The sequence below is a fragment of the Gobio gobio genome (genome assembly GCF_949357685.1).
Source record: "Gobio gobio genome assembly, chromosome: 6".
NCBI lineage: Eukaryota > Metazoa > Chordata > Actinopteri > Cypriniformes > Gobionidae > Gobio > Gobio gobio.
In genome coordinates this window covers 36,480,780-36,500,965 of record NC_137102.1, presented here as the reverse complement: position 1 = coordinate 36,500,965, position 20,186 = coordinate 36,480,780, and the positions used below count along the sequence as shown (strand labels likewise).

At 44.0% G+C, this 20,186-nt stretch overlaps 1 protein-coding gene across 1 annotated transcript; it reads left to right on the top strand.

The window, feature by feature from the left end:
• Window positions 1-1,225: 1,225 nt before the first annotated feature.
• LOC307128542 (putative nuclease HARBI1) lies at window positions 1,226-3,128 on the top strand (the record flags this gene model as incomplete). The annotated part of the gene is made up of 2 exons (XM_079820455.1): window positions 1,226-1,493; window positions 2,257-3,128. The coding sequence occupies 2 exons, from the start codon at window positions 1,226-1,228 to the stop codon at window positions 3,126-3,128; spliced, it is 1,140 nt and encodes a 379-aa protein (XP_079676581.1).
• Between the last annotated feature and the right edge of the window lie 17,058 nt (window positions 3,129-20,186).

Below are 20,186 nucleotides of genomic sequence, written 5' to 3'. Positions count from 1 at the left end.
CCCCCATGTCATCCAAGATGTCCATGTCTTTCTTTCTTCAGTCGAAAAGAAATTAAGTTTTTTTGATGAAAACATTCCAGGACTTTTCTCCATATAATGGACTTCAATGGGCCCCAAACGGTTCAAGGTCCAAATGACCGTTTCAGTGAAGCTTTAAACGATACAAGATGATGAATAAGGGTCTTTCTAGCGAAACGATCGTCATTTAAAAAAAATAATAAAGTTTTAGAGGCACAAATGCTCGCCTTGCTCTGTTATGTGATGTGCGTTCGTGACGTCACATAATACGCAATTACGTACCGAGTCAGTGTTTACAAGTTGAACGTGCACATACTAAGTCAAACGGCGTTTACTGTGGTGTGTCACCGCAGCAGTCTCTCCCATCTGCCTAATTTCTTCCTCTGTGTATTCCGCTTCAAAAAGGTAGGGCAGGGCGAAAAACTCCATCTCATCTTTTCCTCGAAAACTAGAGCGCGTTTCACCCCCAAAGCCTGGTTCGTTTGACTAGTGTGAGCGCACCGTTCCGTGCCCCGGCTCGGTTTGTTTAGCCGGATGACATGGGGGTGAGTAAATTATCAAGTAATAAAAAAATAACATTCCAATCAATCCCAGGTGAATGAGAGATGAACCATTGTGTTTGTTTGATAAAGATATTTTGCGAGTCTTGTGAGTGTTTCCCCAGATGCTTTCAAAATAATTCCCACATATACTGAGGGGAGCTGAAGCTAATTAAATATGCAAATCTTATCCAAACCAAGCCATGGGCGTTTACTTCCAAGTCTTCAGTGCAGCACACCCATCGAAACAGAGCGTTTCTTCAGAGAGCCTCAAAACCAAGGCAGAAAATAGCCTATTATGATGTTTTTGAATGTAAAAACCACACAAACGTCATAAGTTGACCTCAGACAACAGTAAAAAAAAAAAAGTTCATGACCCCTTTAATACCAGTGTGTGTTTATCCAAGAGGTAAACGAGAAATACGAGTAGACACAACTGAGACATGAGAAATATGAGACTTAAAGCTGCAGTAGGGAGTTTTTAGAAAACGTTGACTTAAGCCCCGTTCACACCGCCAGCGATTTTGTCGCTGCATGTCGTCAGCGCCAGAGATTCATGTTGCTAGTGGGCGTTCCCACTACGGGTTGCCTATAAACGTCATTAGCAGACCACCCTCCTCCTGTTGCCGCTAAAAACTAAATTTTTGGAGGGAATTTAATTGTTAACAATGAACGAGGAACAACGCCTGCTTTTTGCCATCGCAGCTGCATATCTGCGGCGAAAACGCAAACGCCGGTCTGTCTGGGTACACGGAAACATTCGGGCTCGGAGTCAGCACGGGGAGTACCACCGGCTGGTGCAGGAACTGCGGCTGGATGAAGTCCGGATCCAGCAATACTTCAGGCTGGACAGGACCCAGTTTGATGTGCTACTGCGGAGAGTTGGCCCCCTGATTGCAAAGGAGAACACAAACTACCGCCGAGCCATTTCACCTGGTGAACGGCTGGCGATTTGTTAACGGTGAGTAACCTATTTATTAAGCTTTAAGTAATTAAGTTTAATTGTAACACCTACATGAAACCCTATATATGTATATGTGTGTGTATGTATGTATTATGTTAATTATATCCAGATTAATACCATTTAAATCATACCAGTCTCGGTAGATGCACATATATATATATATCACACATACAGTATATATATATGTGTATATATATGTATATATGTGTGTGTATATATATATATATATATATGTATGTATGTATGTATGTGTATGTATGTGTATATATATATATATATATATATATATATATATATATATATATATATATATATATATATATATATATATATATATATATATATATATATATATATATATATACACACACACATATATACATATATATACACATATATATATACATGTGTATGTATGTGTGTGTGTGTAATGTGTATTTGTGCATTTACCGAAACTGGTATGATTTAAATGGTATTATAAATCACATTTAATCTGTATATAATGAATATTGTGTCATACATAGAATTACCTGCCATGAACGTGTATTTACAGTTCAACATGTTTATCGTATACATAGCCTATATCATTAAACATTTTTCTTTGTAGAGCTGTTTCTTATGTTTAATTCAGTCTCTTTTTTTTTCTTTTTTTTTTAAATAGCTCAACATGTTATACATATGAATTTCTGCTTTGACGATTGCATATTTCAAATTTTTACAGATTCCTTGCAACAGGGGACTCTTACCGCAGTATTGCCTTCAGCTACCGGGTTGGACACAGCACTGTGGCTGGCATTGTGGCAGAAGTGGCAAAGGCCATTTGGGACTCCCTGGTGGAGGAGTACATGCCTGTTCCCACCACAGAAGATTGGCAGGAAATTGCAGCAGAGTTCTACCATCGCTGGAATTTTCCAAACTGTGTAGGATCTATTGATGGGAAGCATGTAGTGATCCAGGCTCCCAACAACTCTGGGTCACTATTCTACAACTACAAAGGGACATACTCTATTGTCCTTTTGGCAGTTGTAGATGCCAAATACTGCTTCCGCATCATAGATGTTGGCAGTTATGGAAAGACCAGTGATGGTGGGACTCTGGCTAATAGTCCTTTTGGGAATGCTCTTCGCCGTGTCACCCTTGGCTTACCCGAGGACACGCTGCTGCCAGGAGCAGAGCACCTGGGACCCCAGCCATACGTCTTTGTGGCAGATGAAGCCTTCCCTCTCCGTAGAGACCTCATGCGACCCTTCCCAGGTTCCACCCTTCCCAGTAGACACAGGGTGTTTAACTACAGGCTTTCGCGGGTAAGACTTACTGTGGAGAACGCGTTTGGTATACTCGCAGCGCAGTGGCGAATGTACCGGCGTGTTATTGGCATTAGTCCTTCCAATGCAGAAACCTGTGTAAAGGCCACCTGTGTTCTACACAACTTCCTGCGGAGGACAACGCGGACAGTTTCCTATGTTGGTGACGGAGAAGCCTCTGGACTGCACGACATCAGCCAAGTAGGGAGCAACAATGCTGCACAGGAAGCAATGCGTGTGAGGGAGACACTGGTGAACTACTTCAGTGCTGAGGGTGCAGTTCCTTGGCAGCCACAGGCATAAAGTATTCACAGAACCAAACCAAAGGCTCTTTTAAGAGCCACCCACATTTGAATAAAAGAGTAATTTTTTCATGTGTCATTTCCTATGCAAACACATCTCAAGGGTAAATGTAGTAAATTATTCTCATTTTAAATAAAAATAATTATATTTTTTTCAGCAAATTATCCACTTAATCACAAAAAGGAACAGATTGAAAACAGAAGCAAATGCATGTGTTTATTTATCAAAACTGACCTTAGATGATCAACAGATTTTTTTTTTCTTGAGGCAAGAGCTATAGGCTCTGCTCTCCTCAAACATATATACATTAATTATTTTGATTAACAATACTTCACAGTTATGTTCATTTAACAGGGACAACAAAAAGTGTAAACTCTATGAACACACTGCACAAGGTACAGCTGACAGGACCATGAGGGTAAATAAGCTTACTAACACCCCTCATGGCCTTGTCAGCTGTACCCCGCTCTCCTCAAACATATATACATTAATTATTTTGATCAACAATACTTCACAGTTATGTTCTTTAAACAGGGACGGCAAAAAGTGTAAACACTATGAACACACTGCACAAGGTACAGCTGACAGGACCATGAGGGTAATAAGCTTACTAACACCCCTCATGGCCTTGTCAGCTGTACCCCGCTCTCCTCCTCTTCCTGACTAAACTGGGCCTCATAAACTAATTTATGTATTTCAAATTTCAGCCTCTCTTTTCTTCCTGGTTTTAGCTGTTTAATTTGGGGCAACAAGCTTCGAATGAATAGTTCATCTGGGTCCTCTGACGGTACACATTGTGGCCTTGATGATGCCTCTGCCCTATGTAATGCAGCCATGAGTTGTTTCTCAAATACCGTCATTGCACCTTTCTGTCTTTTCGAGCGCTCTCTTTGCCTCAATACGCTGTCTGCTTGGCTGCCTGATACGTGTGCCTGGCTAAATGCTGGGGCTGCCTGCTCTTGGTCTGCCTGGCTGAATGCTGGACCTTCCTGGCTGAACGCTGGACCTTCCTGGATGCTCAGTACTGACTGGCTGACTTGCTTTGCCTTCATTGATGTTTCTCTCCGTTCAGTTGCCATCATGGGCTCCCTAACCCTTTCCAGCATGTTCCCACTGCTGGGTCTAGCCTCCATGAAAGGGTTGAGAAAACCCATGATGGCACTGTACTTCCATGGTTTGTGACCCTCTGCTGCTGACCCACTTCTCTTTTGGTCTTTTGTCTTATTAACCTCCCTCCTATATGCGTCACGGAGGTTCTTCCACTTTTTTCTACACTCCACTAAAAAGCGAAAACAGAAACATACACACATTATTATTATGTATAATGATAGCTGACTCACCCTATATATATATATATATATATATAGGCAATACACTGCACTGCACACACGTGTGGGTTCACTCTCTATTTTTACATATGCATGTAGCTGTACACACTCATTATTTGTAATAGTAATTAAATCATAATTTGTAATTAAATAGTACCGTTTTTATTACTAGTGTTTTGCAGAACACTGTACTGTAATAGGTAGACCATTATTGCATGCAGTTTAGTCAAAACTTACTTGATATCCCCACAATCCCAGACACGTTTTTCCATGCATCATTTTTTTTAAAATGTTTTTTAAATGATAAGACAGGTTAGGCTGCTTTTGCTGTGCTCAGTAGGTTAACATTTTCTTTACTCGTGTAGATTTCAAGTTTCTTTTTACATGCTTAATACAATGGCAAGAAAATACAATATGCAAATCTTTTACAAGGCACTTAAAATAAAAGAAAATGGTGTTAAATACTGCACATGAGTGATGTTTATATACAGTACTCTGCAATCTCTCTAAAGACACAATTTTAATCTTAGAGAAACAAGTTTTCTACAAAATCAAACTAAAATATATATTGTTTATTTTATTGATCTCATGCGACACTTGTTTATAAGAGCTTTCTTCAGCTTCTTTCAACTGGTTTCCATCCATGACATTTGCCACAGCTCATGACATAAGCTACAATTGGGAAAAGAGGATAATGTTACATGAACTGGTCAAGGGAAATACTGTAACTATACTTTTAATCCCATTGTGCATATAGCATGACCAAACATTAGATTAAATGTATATAACATATATGTTGACACATTTGATAAAAAGGATTTAGGAACTAACTTAGTACTCAATTTACTTTAATTTTATCCAAAATTGTCTTGCCCTCAGGGACTTTGCCATGCTTTCCAAATGCTACAGAGTTTGAACATTCTTCATGAGTGAATAACTGATCAAAGAGTAGATGGAAAAGACGAAGACCGTCCTTCTTTGACTCTTGGTGAATAGCTGCTAGTTTGGTAGAGGACAAGAGCAGCCCACTGTCTGGGTAAAATTCTTGTTGGCCAGGTCAGGTTTTAGACGGGTTATACAGAAATGTTTATTTTGGGGTTGAATTATGTGTAATGGTTTGTCTTTGATGTTCATCTAAATCTAATAAACCAGGCTGGTCTTGATTACAATACTCAGATGGTGTCATGGTCTGTGGATTAAAAGGCTTAACAGGGCATGGTAATAGCACAGATTAATGTTGGGTTGGTGGCAATCCTGGAGACGGAGGCTGGGTTAGTGCAGAGCAAGGACTATGTTCAGCTTGTGCAGAAGCGACCCGATTCGGGTTATAAAATGTTTCAGCAGATGCATAATTTATTTTCATGTCCTTCTTTGCACCCCTTCTCGGGTCCTGCTTTTGGTCACAGAACCCAATGTAATCTACAGTGGCTTTATAGAATTTGTTGTCTGACCAAGCTCCTGGAGTGAGTCCCTCAAAGCTAGTAATTGGTGACACCTTTTCTGTAAGTATGTGTTACAGGTACCGGCTGGTACCACATAAACAGCTTATATGCTCTCTCTGGAAACAGGAGAAATAAGTGAGACAGGGCAAACTCAGCATCCGTTTTTCATCTCGCTCAGCAGAAAGAGGGCAGAGAGGATTTATTAGACATTCACCATTTAAATCCTCCTCTGATACAAACACTCAATGTTCACTATGAAACAAACATAACTTCAAAATAAAATACAAGTTGTCCCTTTTTTCCCCAGGTTTCAGCAAATACTGAATTATACATTTTGGGTGATTACATAAATCAAAATGACAATAACCAATTGTCATAACCAATGTTACTCTGTAAGTTGTCTCTTTCCAACTCAAAATATAACATGGCTTAATTTAACAATTACATATAGTTCTCAAATGCATTTTCCATTTCCAGCTAAAGTCATTTCTTTTCCTCTTCCCCAAAGTGCATGAGCTGACAGAATTTTAACTTATTTTTAACCACTTTGTACAATACATCACATTTGTATTTAACCTTACTTTTTAACCATTATGCAAACTCAGTTTTTAATATTCGCTTATAACATTTAACATCAACATCATACATTTCAAACGTATCGAGACTTTACAAGAATGTTCAAGGAGCTAAAAATAAAACTCTCTCTGACGTGACTTTGGCAGCAACAGGTGGCGTTAACCGGCGCGAAAATGCGGCTACTGCCATATTTACATATATGTCCACATATCCATAAAACAGCCTTATTAGCGGACATTTAAACATTCAGTGACATGTCAGCATATTCCACTTCAGGTATTTAGCTTAATTTACTATCCCACCAACCTGGAAACAGGAGAAATAAGTGAGACAGGGCAAACTCAGCATCCGTTTTTCATCTCGCTCAGCAGAAAGAGGGCAACCGCAAAGCGGACCAAACTGACGTAACGCTCCCCTGAAGCACCATAAGCGCTACTCTACCCCCTGCTGGCGAACTCCACAATTTCTCCTGCCCTATATATAAAATAATTTTGTGAAAGAATGGTGGTGGAAACAGGTTCATTACCCCTGACCAATTATTTAAAATATTAATTATAAAATTACAGAAAACTACCACAAATGTGATAACACTTTAGTGGGCATCACACGCTCCCTGACAGAGAAGAATGGCTCCCGACATTTCCAAAAATCATTCCCAAACAATTTAACTTTTCTAACTCTTAACTTTGATTCTCAAATCACTGTTCAACAAACAAGCATGGTAGGTGAAATGTATGTGGCTGGTGCTTGGTAAGGGTATGGCATGCACGGTGTATGGGAGTAAAGGAGTGGGCGTGAATATGGCATACCAAAAGGCGGGATGTATGGAAAGTGTGAGTGCGCAGGTATAGTGTGTTGAGATGCTTCTATGACAGGTATATAGGGTGCTGTGTATCCGGTCACTGAGTTAACTGTGGCGTGCGTCTGGACTGATGGCTCACCTAATGACTCGTATGTGAGAAAACGGCGTGGCCTTTTCTCACGAACAGGCCGTCTCACGTCTGACTGAGTGTACTCTACAGGAGGGGTCAAAGGGCGAGCTTCTTGATCAGAGTCTTGGTGTCCATTGTTTTCCTCCCCTTCCACAGGACCAGTGAGTAAAGGTAGGTTTTCATCTGCTTGGTGTCTCTTCTCAGTCGGATTTGATAAGTGTTCAGGTACAGTATGACTTTCTCCCCTTACAGGTGCTGGTTTCAACCCCTGAATCTCTGGATACCTGGTGAGTTGCTCCTGGTAGGTAACAGGTCTTCCCTCTATAGTTTCGGTTAGTCTCCTTAACCAGTATCCCGAGCCAGAATCATCATCTGAATCATTTTCACTGTCATCACTTGTGTCTGCTTGTCTTTGAGTGTCTGTCATCCTCTCTTGGTTTTGTCTGTTATGTGTTTTCTTCTCAGAAATCGATCTGGTGTCAGGGGGAGTGACATCGATAGGTAAGTCGTTCACCAGCAACAGGAGATTACGGTGCAGCGTCCTGCTTTTCTGTTTGTCTCCCGTTTCAGGGCAAACAACGTACACTGGATTCTCAGCAAGTTGACATTTGACTACGTATATAGTCTTCTCCCAGTATGCCCTCAATTTTCCGGGCCCTCCACGTTCACTGAGGTTCCGGACCAGAACTCTGTCCCCTGGTTGCAGTACAACCCCTCTTGCTTTCTTATCATATGTCACTTTTCCCCTTGCGCTGGACTTTTTGCTATTCTCGCCAGCAATGTGGTAGGCTTCTGACATCTTTTTAGCCCATTTTTCTGCAAATCCTCTAGGTGAGTATGGTTACCTTTCTCCAACCAATCCAAACAGCAGGTCGACGGGGAGATGCGGGTGACGGCCGTAAAGGAGAAAAAACGGTGAGTAGCCAGTTGATTCATGTCTGGTGCAATTGTATGCGTGTATAATGTGCGGGAGGTGATCCTTCCACCGTCGTTTCTCACTATCAGTCAATGTTCTTAACATCTGGAGGATGGTGCGGTTCAACCGCTCAGCTGGGTTGCCTTGTGGGTGATAGGGCGACGTCCGCGAGTGGCCAACCCCTGACAACCGCTGTAATGATTGGAACAGTTTGTTCTCAAATTCACGACCCTGGTCATGATGTAGCTTGGATGGATATCCGAACCGAGGTATGAAATCATTGAAGATGCGCTCAGCAGCTGTTTTCCCGCTTTTGTTCTTCGTGGGATATGCCTGGGCAAATCTAGTGAAGTGATCAAGTACTACTAGAATATATTCATATCCCCCACAACTGGTTTCCAGATGCAAATAGTCAATACACACAAGTTCTAAAGGGAAGTTAGATGTGATGCTGCCCATAGGAGCTCTCGTGTGGGTCGTGGGTTTCTTAGACCTGATACAGGGACATTTTCGGGTGACATAGTCTTCAATTTCTTTAGCCATAAAGGGCCAGTAAAATCTTTCACGAGCAAGATGGAGCACTCTTTCTGTGCCTACATGACCCATCTCATTGTGTAGGTACTTCAGAGCAATCGGCCTGAGTTTCTGAGGGAGGACTAACTGCTTTTGCTGGTTTGTCCTTCTGTAAAGGAGGCCGTCTTCAAGTTGCAACTTACTCCACTCATGCAACAGTTTTCGGGTGGCTCCACTTAGAGTTTGGCGTATGTCATCTGTTAGCTTGGTGTTTGACTCCTTCAATTCAATAACCTTGCCTATGGCTTGATCCTCTCTTTGAGCCTGTACAAGATCATCATGGCTGATAACTGGTAGGTGATAATGAGGTTGTGGTGGAGGATCCGGGGAACACATGTTAAGTGCAGCAACCCAGGCCACATCCTTCCGTTCTGCTGCCTGACTCCCATCCCATGTAGTACGCACTGCCTCATCCGAGAACTCCTCTGTACACGCCACCTCATATTTCTCCATGTCCAAGGGAAGCCGAGACAGTGTGTCTGCATCCACGTTTGATTTTCCAGGCCTATACCTGATGTCGAACTGGAAATCTGAGAGTTCTCCCACCCACCGGTGTCCAACAGCATTGAGTTTTGCTGTACTCATGATATAGGTCAGGGGGTTGTTGTCCGTGTACACTGTGAAATGGGGAGCATAATACAGGTAGTCCCGGAACTTTTCACACACAGCCCATTTCAATGCGAGGAACTCCAGTTTTCCACTGTGCAGGTGGTAGTTACGTTCGGCAGGTGTCAAAGTCCTCGAACCATAGCCAATGACTCTCAGCTTTCCATTCTGGCGCTGATAGAGGACAGCCCCCAGGCCCTGGTCTGAGGCGTCTGTATGCAGTGTGAACGGTAGGTTGAAATCAGGATACGCTAAGACGGGTGGGGTTATAAGGAGAGTGACCAGTTGCTCTAAAGCTTCCTGATGTTGAGTGGTCCAGTCAACAGGCTGTCGGGAAGGCAGCTGTGGCCGTTTGGTGGTTTTCCCGGACTTAGTTTGGAGAAGCTCATAGATTGGCTTTGCGATTCTGGAAAAATCCTGGATGTAGGAGCGATAATATCCCAAAAAGCCGGTCAGCTTCCTTACTTCACCAACTGTCTGTGGTGTCTTGCTTGTCAAGGTTTTGACTGCCTCAAGGTCACGTGGGTCTATCTTGACACCGTCAGCTGATACAAGGCGCCCCACATACCTGACTTCTTGTCTGAAGAGCTCACATTTCTCAGGTCGCAGTTTTACTCCGTGCTGTTGAAGAGCCTGGAGCACTTTGCGGAGGGCCTCCACATGTTCATCGAATGATCTCGCGTAACAGAGCACGTCATCCAGATAAGGGATGCAGCATTCATCCCTGAGGGTGCCTAGCACCTCCTCCATGCTCCGCTGAAATGCTGCTGGGGCATTTGAGAGTCCGAATGGGATACGGACCCATTCATAGAGGCCCCACGGGGTGACGAAGGCTGTTAGGTGACGTGACCCCTCTGCGATGAAACCCTGATGGTAGGCTTTTCCCTGGTCCAGGATGCTAAACCAGGTGTAGCCCCCCAATGTGTCTGTCAGGTCTTGTATTCTGGGCAGTGGATGTCGATCAGGCACAGTCTTTTTGTTCAGGAGGCGATAATCGATACAAAGACGTAGGCTGCCATCCTTCTTCCTAACACAGACAACTGGGGCAGCATAGGGGGACTTGGATTTAACAATCCAGCCTCTCATCAGCAGCTCCTGCACGTACTCCTTTACCTCTTTAAACAGTGGCTTCGGGACTGCTGAGTATGCTCTCTGTACAGGGATTTCATCTGTGAGGGCGATCGACATTTGTAAGCTTGGTATGCATCCAATATCATCACTGTCATGTGCGAAAGCCCCGGCTTCTTCACACAGCATTTTGTTGACTTTTTCCCTTTGTTTATCATCAAGGTGTCTGAGGTCGATGGGAGGTTGCCATGACGAGGGGCGGGCATCAACAGGTGTTGATACCACACTGTTGACGGTCACTGTGGGCTCGGGTGCTTCCAGTGGGTCTGTTGCGATCACCTTTTCAACACTGTGGATGCCGCCCAGTGCTGTCTTCCTTGGCAGAGTTACTGCATGTTTAGTGTTGTTACCCACAGGTACAGCTACATAAGGTTTTCTTGGATTTTGTACCTCCAACAGACCTTCACCTACGTCCAGTTCATTCAACTGCACATTGTTGTCATCAGGCTCAAATAGAAAGACTACGTCAGATGTACTCATGTGGGGAGGAACTTGGCACTTGACCCAGGTTACCTGACCAGCTGGGATAACCATGTCCTGTCTGCCCGTCCGTAGGCGCCCAAACTGCACGGAGGGTTTGCTGGCTTGGATGAAGCTCACCATTAGCTCTGCCTTCTCTGCTGGTATACACAAGGCATTACAAAGTAGGACAACGAGGGTTGAAATCAGCTTTTCAGGTCGTTCTTGTATCATCTCTTCCAGCACGTTGAAACCCAACAGTGGTCTCTCCAGAACAAGACTGCTGACAAGAAAAGGCACAGTGATTGACAGATTAGGGTCCTCATTCCCCATCAAATTGACTGTAAGGGCGACCCAGCCATCAAATGGAAGGACATCACCGTTCACTGCATACACCCTTAACTCGTCTTCGTCACCTATAAGGTCACTAAGTGGCCTAACAGGAGTGTCAGGTAGATATTTACTCTTCCAGTCTCTATCAATCATACTGACTTGAGCCCCAGTGTCTAGCAGAGCACTGACTGCTAATCCATTCAGGTTACAATGGGTGAGAGCTCTCCTTCCAATGAGTTTGGCTAGACGTTCCCTTTTGCTGTGAGGTAAGTCATAAGTTAATGGATTTGTTGTCTTGTTTGATTGTTTCCGTTTCTTTTCCATTATCTTGTCTTTTTTCAGTCTTTCAATTCCAGGTTGATCAGTATGACATGTGTCAGGTTGGGACGATCGCTGAGACCCGGTCACTGTTTGTCCCCCGGCAGGGACCGGCTCCAGTTTCCCTGACGTGTGGGTCTCTTTAGACAGCCCACTGCCCGGTGGCCGTCTTCACCACAGTGGAAACAGTGAGAGCAGTCGGGACGATCTTGCTCCACGCACTTGTCACAGCCATATGGTTTCTCTCTCCTGCGTTCTCCTCTACCTTTCCCATTGTGGTTGAACTGTCCTGCCACCTGTATCTGCATTGACTGTCTCATGAGCTCAACTGTACTTGTAAGCTGTTCAAGTCTTTCAGTTAACTGCTGGATCACATCTGTTTTTGGCGCCTTCTCCTTTACACCGGAACACTGCGCAGCCTTGACTTCAGACTGAGCACTGTACACATTGGTTAGTCTTTGGCGGGTGGCAGGACCTAGCCTTCGCTGCCTTTCACTTTCATCACACATCACTTTCTTCATCTGTTTTAAGATCGCCTCATCCGATACTCTGGTGTCCACAAGCAATGGCTTCAGCTCTCTGCGGACATCATCATGTTTATGACCTAGGCCCTGATACACGGTGTGAAGGAACACATCCTGCACTGTGCTTGCACTGTACTTGACATCTGTGTCAGCGTGTTTAGAGGCCAGCATAATTTTCTGCTTAAGTCCTATGACTCTGTATAGGAACTGTTGGGGTGTCTCATTGTCTTTCTGTTTGGTGCACATGAGTTCCTGGAACAGCTCAGTGTTACTTTGCTCACCCATGTGGGAGTGGAGGAAGGCTTTTAGCTCTTCTACAGTCAGATCATCCTTATTCATCAGCATGTCTTTAAACGTTCCTGGCTTGATGACTTTGAGGACGGCTCTTACAACCTCTGCATCACTGAACTGCTCCTTTAAACCGTCTTCCATCGGCCGACAGACACTGTTATAGCTGAGATCTGACCCCTGGTCCCCAATCTGACCCCCCTGGATCTTCAGTTCCCTGCGATGAAGGTAAGACAACTCTCTTAAGGAGAGCAACTTGTCATGTGTTATTGGTGTAGAGTGTTCACTTAAACCTCTGGTGCCTGCTTCGTTACTACTCTGTGTGGTGCGTTCTATCTTTATAGATGACTGAGGTACGGACTGTGGAGTGGGTGTTTGTTTGTACTGCATAATTTTCTTACTCAGCTCCTCATAACTAGTAACTATTTTCTGCAGCTCTGTGTCATGTGTGTCACTAGCAGTAGATAGTGCCATGTGGGTTGTATTAGTCATCCCAATATTGGTAGCATCACTATCATCAGTTGGGTTAACATTATCGTTAGCATGACTTACATCCCCCCTGCCCGATCCCTCAATTACTACAACAACTTGTGAAGCACGACCCTGAATGACTATGTCAATCAACTCCCTTAAGTTCAATAAATGTGCCATCCCAGAATCCTCTAACTCCAGTAAAGGCTCACTGGACATGAAACTGCAAATGTACTCGAAACAATCCTCCTCATCTGTCGACTTGACGTGAGACTCGTCCATTCCTGGCACTGGACCCACTGACTTGGCAATCTGGAACAGTTAATCTACAGACAGAGTGAGAAGGGTCTTTTTGATGGCCCACACCAACCTTTTCCTCTCACCATCCGCCATACTGCTTCCCAATTCCTCGCACTTGGCCACAAGAGTCCAGGATCACAATTCACACGCTGTTCTTGATGAGTGGTGATTTCAGCACGGCACAGTCATTATTCTTTATTCATTGCAGGTAACCTCTACATCCGTAGTCAGCATCGATGGTATCTGGAGATCTTTTTCACTGGCTGCAGCTCGCTGGTTGCATCAGGTCACTTTTGGTCCAAGGTTGCAATATCACTGGATCAGCCTCCGGCCACAAGGTGGAAGTGATCCCGGACCGAGCCCCCAATAAACTGTTACAGGTACCGGCTGGTACCACATAAACAGCTTATATGCTCTCTCTGGAAACAGGAGAAATAAGTGAGACAGGGCAAACTCAGCATCCGTTTTTCATCTCGCTCAGCAGAAAGAGGGCAGAGAGGATTTATTAGACATTCACCATTTAAATCCTCCTCTGATACAAACACTCAATGTTCACTATGAAACAAACATAACTTCAAAATAAAATACAAGTTGTCCCTTTTTTCCCCAGGTTTCAGCAAATACTGAATTATACATTTTGGGTGATTACATAAATCAAAATGACAATAACCAATTGTCATAACCAATGTTACTCTGTAAGTTGTCTCTTTCCAACTCAAAATATAACATGGCTTAATTTAACAATTACATATAGTTCTCAAATGCATTTTCCATTTCCAGCTAAAGTCATTTCTTTTCCTCTTCCCCAAAGTGCATGAGCTGACAGAATTTTAACTTATTTTTAACCACTTTGTACAATACATCACATTTGTATTTAACCTTACTTTTTAACCATTATGCAAACTCAGTTTTTAATATTCGCTTATAACATTTAACATCAACATCATACATTTCAAACGTATCGAGACTTTACAAGAATGTTCAAGGAGCTAAAAATAAAACTCTCTCTGACGTGACTTTGGCAGAAACAGGTGGCGTTAACCGGCGCGAAAATGCGGCTACTGCCATATTTACATATATGTCCACATATCCATAAAACAGCCTTATTAGCGGACATTTAAACATTCAGTGACATGTCAGCATATTCCACTTCAGGTATTTAGCTTAATTTACTATCCCACCAACCTGGAAACAGGAGAAATAAGTGAGACAGGGCAAACTCAGCATCCGTTTTTCATCTCGCTCAGCAGAAAGAGGGCAACCGCAAAGCGGACCAAACTGACGTAACGCTCCCCTGAAGCACCATAAGCGCTACTCTACCCCCTGCTGGCGAACTCCACAATTTCTCCTGCCCTATATATAAAATAATTTTGTGAAAGAATGGTGGTGGAAACAGGTTCATTACCCCTGACCAATTATTTAAAATATTAATTATAAAATTACAGAAAACTACCACAAATGTGATAACACTTTAGTGGGCATCACATATGTCACAGGTCTTATACATTTTTGCAGTGTATCCATCTTCAAATGTTAGAAAAACATATAATCCTGTAATTGTAAAAAGAAATCCAAAGTCACTAAACAGTCACTAGAAATACAACATTGAAGCTGTTGTAACCATATTCTTGCCAGTGTAATGATATAATCCACATTTGACCAAAATTGAGTTTAAATGGAGATACGTGCATATTTTACAGTAAAGGGTGGTCGATACGCGTTCTTCCGATCATTAATTAGAATGGCCAAGTCGCGTTTCATATTGACAGAGGAATACGCTCAGTTTATTAAATAGCCTACGTCTTAGTTTATTAAATACGCTTAGTTTATTTAATATTAATTATACATTTATTAAATGTCTCTTGCAAACTATGAAGGGACAATGAATCAATACACTGACATGGTAATGCTAGACAGATACTTTGTTTGGACAGTCCTACCGTAATTTTGTCACTCCTATACGTACGTCTGGCGTCAGGGGGGAAACCTTTACCTCGATGAAGGAAAGTCATTGTCTCACCAGGCAATGTTTCACGAGACCGGCGAGATGCTTCCACAGGGCGGGAGATACGCGGCGTGATTGACAGCTTTGACACCAAATGGATATACGTGAAAATCAGATTACATGATTTCACAACTTTTCATTGGCCATTTAGATATGTGAAGCATACTGTATACGGAAATGAACCTGGACATTCAATCCGTCGAAAAATCTCAAAATCGGCAAAATGGACATACGTGGTTTGCATCGGACAGCGACGATATGCATCAACGTCATTTTTCCACGTGACCACGCCAGAGCCCTCCCTCTTGAGTGGCAAAACATTTAGCAAAATGGCTGGTTGTTCTAGCGGTGGTTCTATGGTTTCACAAAGATTACATAGAGAACAACATGTTAACACAATCTTATCTATAAGTCTGTCCTCCACTCTGCCGTTTTGTTTAACGCTAATTAGGCTTACAGGTAGAGTTGAGCCTAGAATTGTGTATTTCTGCCTCAACATTCCAATCCCCCTTTCAACATGTATTCTCACACGTGAAATTTATCGAGCTCATTCAATCTCTTTGCGGCTAAGCTGTTTCTTCCCTCGTGTGAATGGTGGTGTTACCAATTCTGCACAAAACAAGCCAACACTGTCTTCTATGTTGAAACCCCGGTCAGCCAGTATCAAGTCCCCTGGCAAGAGCTTGTCAAGTAACCCACTGTGCTCAGTAAGGTGTTTGTCTTTGACACGTCCACCCCAGGCCTTTGAAACAAAAGAGATGCTTCCTTGTGGGGTGATTGAAATAAGAAACTTTATAGTGTTGTGATGTTTGTAGTTGATCCATGTTTGAGCTCGAGCTTTTAAATCTGAAGGACGCTCAATAAACACCTCAAAGCAGTCAATTATGCTTACACAGTTCTTAAAAAATGTCCGAAAACACATTGGTAAGCTGCGGGTTAAGTCTCCTCTTTCTGACAACAATATTAAAGGATGAAGCTTGCTTGCCATGACATTTATCCAACGTCGAAAAATTATTGATACAGTTGACTGATGAATCAAGAAGAGGTGGCCCAAAAATTCCTCAGACATATTGAGGCGGAGCTTCATGAGTGTAAGAAGTAGTTCCTGAGTAGCCATTATAGAATGTTTTGCCGTTTTAGGAAAAACTGATGAGACAAAAGTGAACACTAGCATGAATGTCTGTAAATTGGGTAGTCCGGTGAAATATAAAAAAAATGTTTGTCATCAAACTGGGAAGGGTCAAGTGTACGATGTTTTATCTCACATTCTCATTTGTGAACTTTATCCCTCAGTGATTGACATTCAGTGTTTAAAGATTTAATCTGTTCATGTAAAGAGGTTACATCACTGTGTCTCATCTCTGTCTGGACCTCAGTTCCTTGGACCTCAACAGTCTGTACCTGGGTCAAAGACAAAAAAGGCTTTTAATGTTCGTTTTTCAGTACATTAGAATGTGTGCTGATTAATAATTATTTTCCTAAGCAAAAAAAAAGTATATACATATTTACCATGCTTCACATAAGACACACACTAATCTGTTATTCAATGTCATCCTGTCAAACATATTTAGAAGAATAATTTTATGACATTAAAAGACTAATTACTTTTAACCCAAATACTTATTATTTTTATTTTTAAACTTTGTCACCATCCTAGGTTTAACCCATTTATCAGCAATATTTGTAATCATTTAATCTACAGTCAAATTTAGTAAAATCACTTATTTATAATTTTAATACAGCTCAGAATAAATGTTGTTTCATGTTTACATAAATGACCTTTGATAAGGACACCTAAATGTCTTTGACCCACCTCTGCCACTGATGTAAAACTCTGTTGCAGGTCCAGAAGAGCTGTGGCAGCGATCTCTCTACTTGTGTTGACGAGTCTTTTCTCACAAACATCTTGAGATCGAACATATCTTGCCAGGTTGTTGACAGCCCGAGTACGATCACATTTGGAGGTGAAACAAAATAAACTTGGCACATAGTTAGGGTGTAGGGGATCATCACTCTTTTTTCCTGAATGAAACAAAAGTTTTACAAGTAATATCTATATTTTTGCACAGGATATAGAGGGGGGTGGAGTAGGAGGGAGGGAGGAGAACAAGGAGAGGAAAAGAGAGGTGAGAGAGGAAGAGTGTCACATGTCTGTCCTGTCTTGTGAAGCACATGTGGTGTGTTGTTGTTTTGGGCTGTGCTCGTGTCTTTGTCTGATCCCTCCCCCTTGTTATCTGATTAGTGTTTGATTTCTTCCACCTGTTCCCTCCTGATTTCTTCCCCTTTATATAGTTCCCATGTGCTCATAGTCTTTGTGGTTACGTTGTAATGTCTACGTCCTCCGTTCCCTGTGATTCCCTGGTATGTTCAGTTTTCTGTTATGTTATGTTTCCCCCCCCCCCCTCGTGGGTTTTGTTTTGAGTTTATGTTTTATTTTATAATAAATTTCCATTCTCCTGCACTTGAGTCCTCGCACCAGTTTTCCTTTGTGTTAAACGTGACAGAACGTAACCACCATGCAGAGGACTCAGCAGGAAACGGTCCCACCACGTATGAACATTTTGGAGTGCTTTGCGTGGTGGGCTCGTCTCACTGAGGAGGCCAATAGGCTCCCTGTTCCGGTGGATCGTGTTCCGGTAGCCCCAGTTCCGGTGGATCCGAGGCCAGTGGTACGTAAACGGAGGAGGAGGAGAAAGGTTCCCTCCATGCCAGGTTGGGTGGTCCCTGTTCCGGTGGTCCGTATTCCGGTGGACCGTGTTCCGGTGATCCCTGTTCCGGTGGTCCGTGTTCCGGTGGTCCCTGAACCGGTGGTGCCAGTTCCCGAGCCGGCGGTGCCAGTTCCAGTCCCTGTGCCGGTGGTCCTTGTGCCGGTGATCCCTGCTCCGGTGGTCCCTGCTCCGGTGGTCCCGAGTCCTGACACAGCCTGGAGGGCTGTGATGGGGTTCTTCATGGCGGCAGTCCTGCGTGCCTGGGAGGAGCACAGGGTTTCCCCTGGCGTGGTCCCAGTTCCGGTGGACCCTGCTCCGGTGGACCCAGTTCCGGTGGACCCAAGGCCAGAGACCATCCCGGCGGTTCCTGCCGTGTCCGGGCCTCCCGAACTCTGCGCGCCCTCCAAGGTTCCCTCCATGCCAGGTTGGGTGGTCCCTGTTCCGGTGGTCCGTATTCCGGTGGACCGTGTTCCGGTGATCCCTGTTCCGGTGGTCCGTGTTCCGGTGGTCCCTGAACCGGCGGTGCCAGTTCCCGAGCCGGCGGTGCCAGTTCCAGTCCCTGTGCCGGTGGTCCTTGTGCCGGTGATCCCTGCTCCGGTGGTCCCTGCTCCGGTGGTCCCGAGTCCTGACACAGCCTGGAGGGCTGTGATGGGGTTCTTCATGGCGGCAGTCCTGCGTGCCTGGGAGGAGCACAGGGTTTCCCCTGGCGTGGTCCCAGTTCCGGTGGACCCTGCTCCGGTGGACCCAGTTCCGGTGGACCCAAGGCCAGAGACCATCCCGGCGGTTCCTGCCGTGTCCGGGCCTCCCGAACTCTGCGCGCCGCACTGGCCTCCCGAACTCTGCGGGCCGCCCTGGCCTCCCGAACTCTGCGGGCCGCCCTGGCCGCCTGAACTTTCTGTTTCCCCCTTCCCTCTCTGGTCTGTCTTCCCCTTCCCTCTCTGGTCTGTCTTCCCCTTCCCTCTCTGGTCTGTCCCTCCCACCCCGCCCTGGTCTGTCCCTCCCGCCCCGCCCTGGTCTGTCCCTCCCGCCCCGCCCTGGTCTGTCCCTCCCGCCCCGCCCTGGTCTGTCCCTCCCGCCCCGCCCTGGTCTGTCCCTCCCGCCCCGCCCTGGTTTGTCCTCCCGGTCCCGCCCTGTTCTGGTGGAGCGTCTGGTAGCCGCTCCTTAAGGAGGGGGTAATGTCACATGTCTGTCCTGTCTTGTGAAGCACATGTGGTGTGTTGTTGTTTTGGGCTGTGCTCGTGTCTTTGTCTGATCCCTCCCCCTTGTTATCTGATTAGTGTTTGATTTCTTCCACCTGTTCCCTCCTGATTTCTTCCCCTTTATATAGTTCCCATGTGCTCATAGTCTTTGTGGTTACGTTGTAATGTCTACGTCCTCCGTTCCCTGTGATTCCCTGGTATGTTCAGTTTTCTGTTATGTTAAATTTCTATTCTCCTGCACTTGAGTCCTCGCACCAGTTTTCCTTTGTGTTAAACGTGACAAAGAGGAAGGTGGGAGAGGATTATATATATATATATATGGGATGCAACAATACAGTTAGTCCACGGTTCAATACATACCTTGGTTTTTAATCACGGTTTTCGGTTCGGTTCTGATGGCTTGTCACATCAGTTTTTTGCTATTCTATTCTTAGGGGACAGGAACAGCAAGTAATAATAATATTGAGAATTGTGGCATCCCTAATATATATATATATATATATGTATATGTATATGTATATGTATATGTATATATATATATATATATATATGTATATATATATATATATATATATATATGCTTGTGTAGAACTAATTGTAAGAAAAACGGCAAATTCTGACTCTACCATCTGAATGTCTCAACAGAAATCGAGACTCATCAGACCAGGCAACATTTTTTCCAGTATTCAACTGTCCAATTTTGGTGAGCTCGTGCAAATTGTAGCCTCTTTTTCCTATTTGTATTGGAGATGAGTGGTACCAGGTGGGATCTTCTGCTGTTGTAGCCCATCCGCCCAGTGGTGTAGTGGTGCCTGGAGAAGTGGGTATACTCTTAATTTATGCCCCCAATTTTTTTAAAAAGTGGCCCAGCAATAGATTAACATCCTGTGTTATAAACAGTGACATGTAAGACTAGTCTTGCATATTTAGTTCACCCGAAAATGAGCCAGTA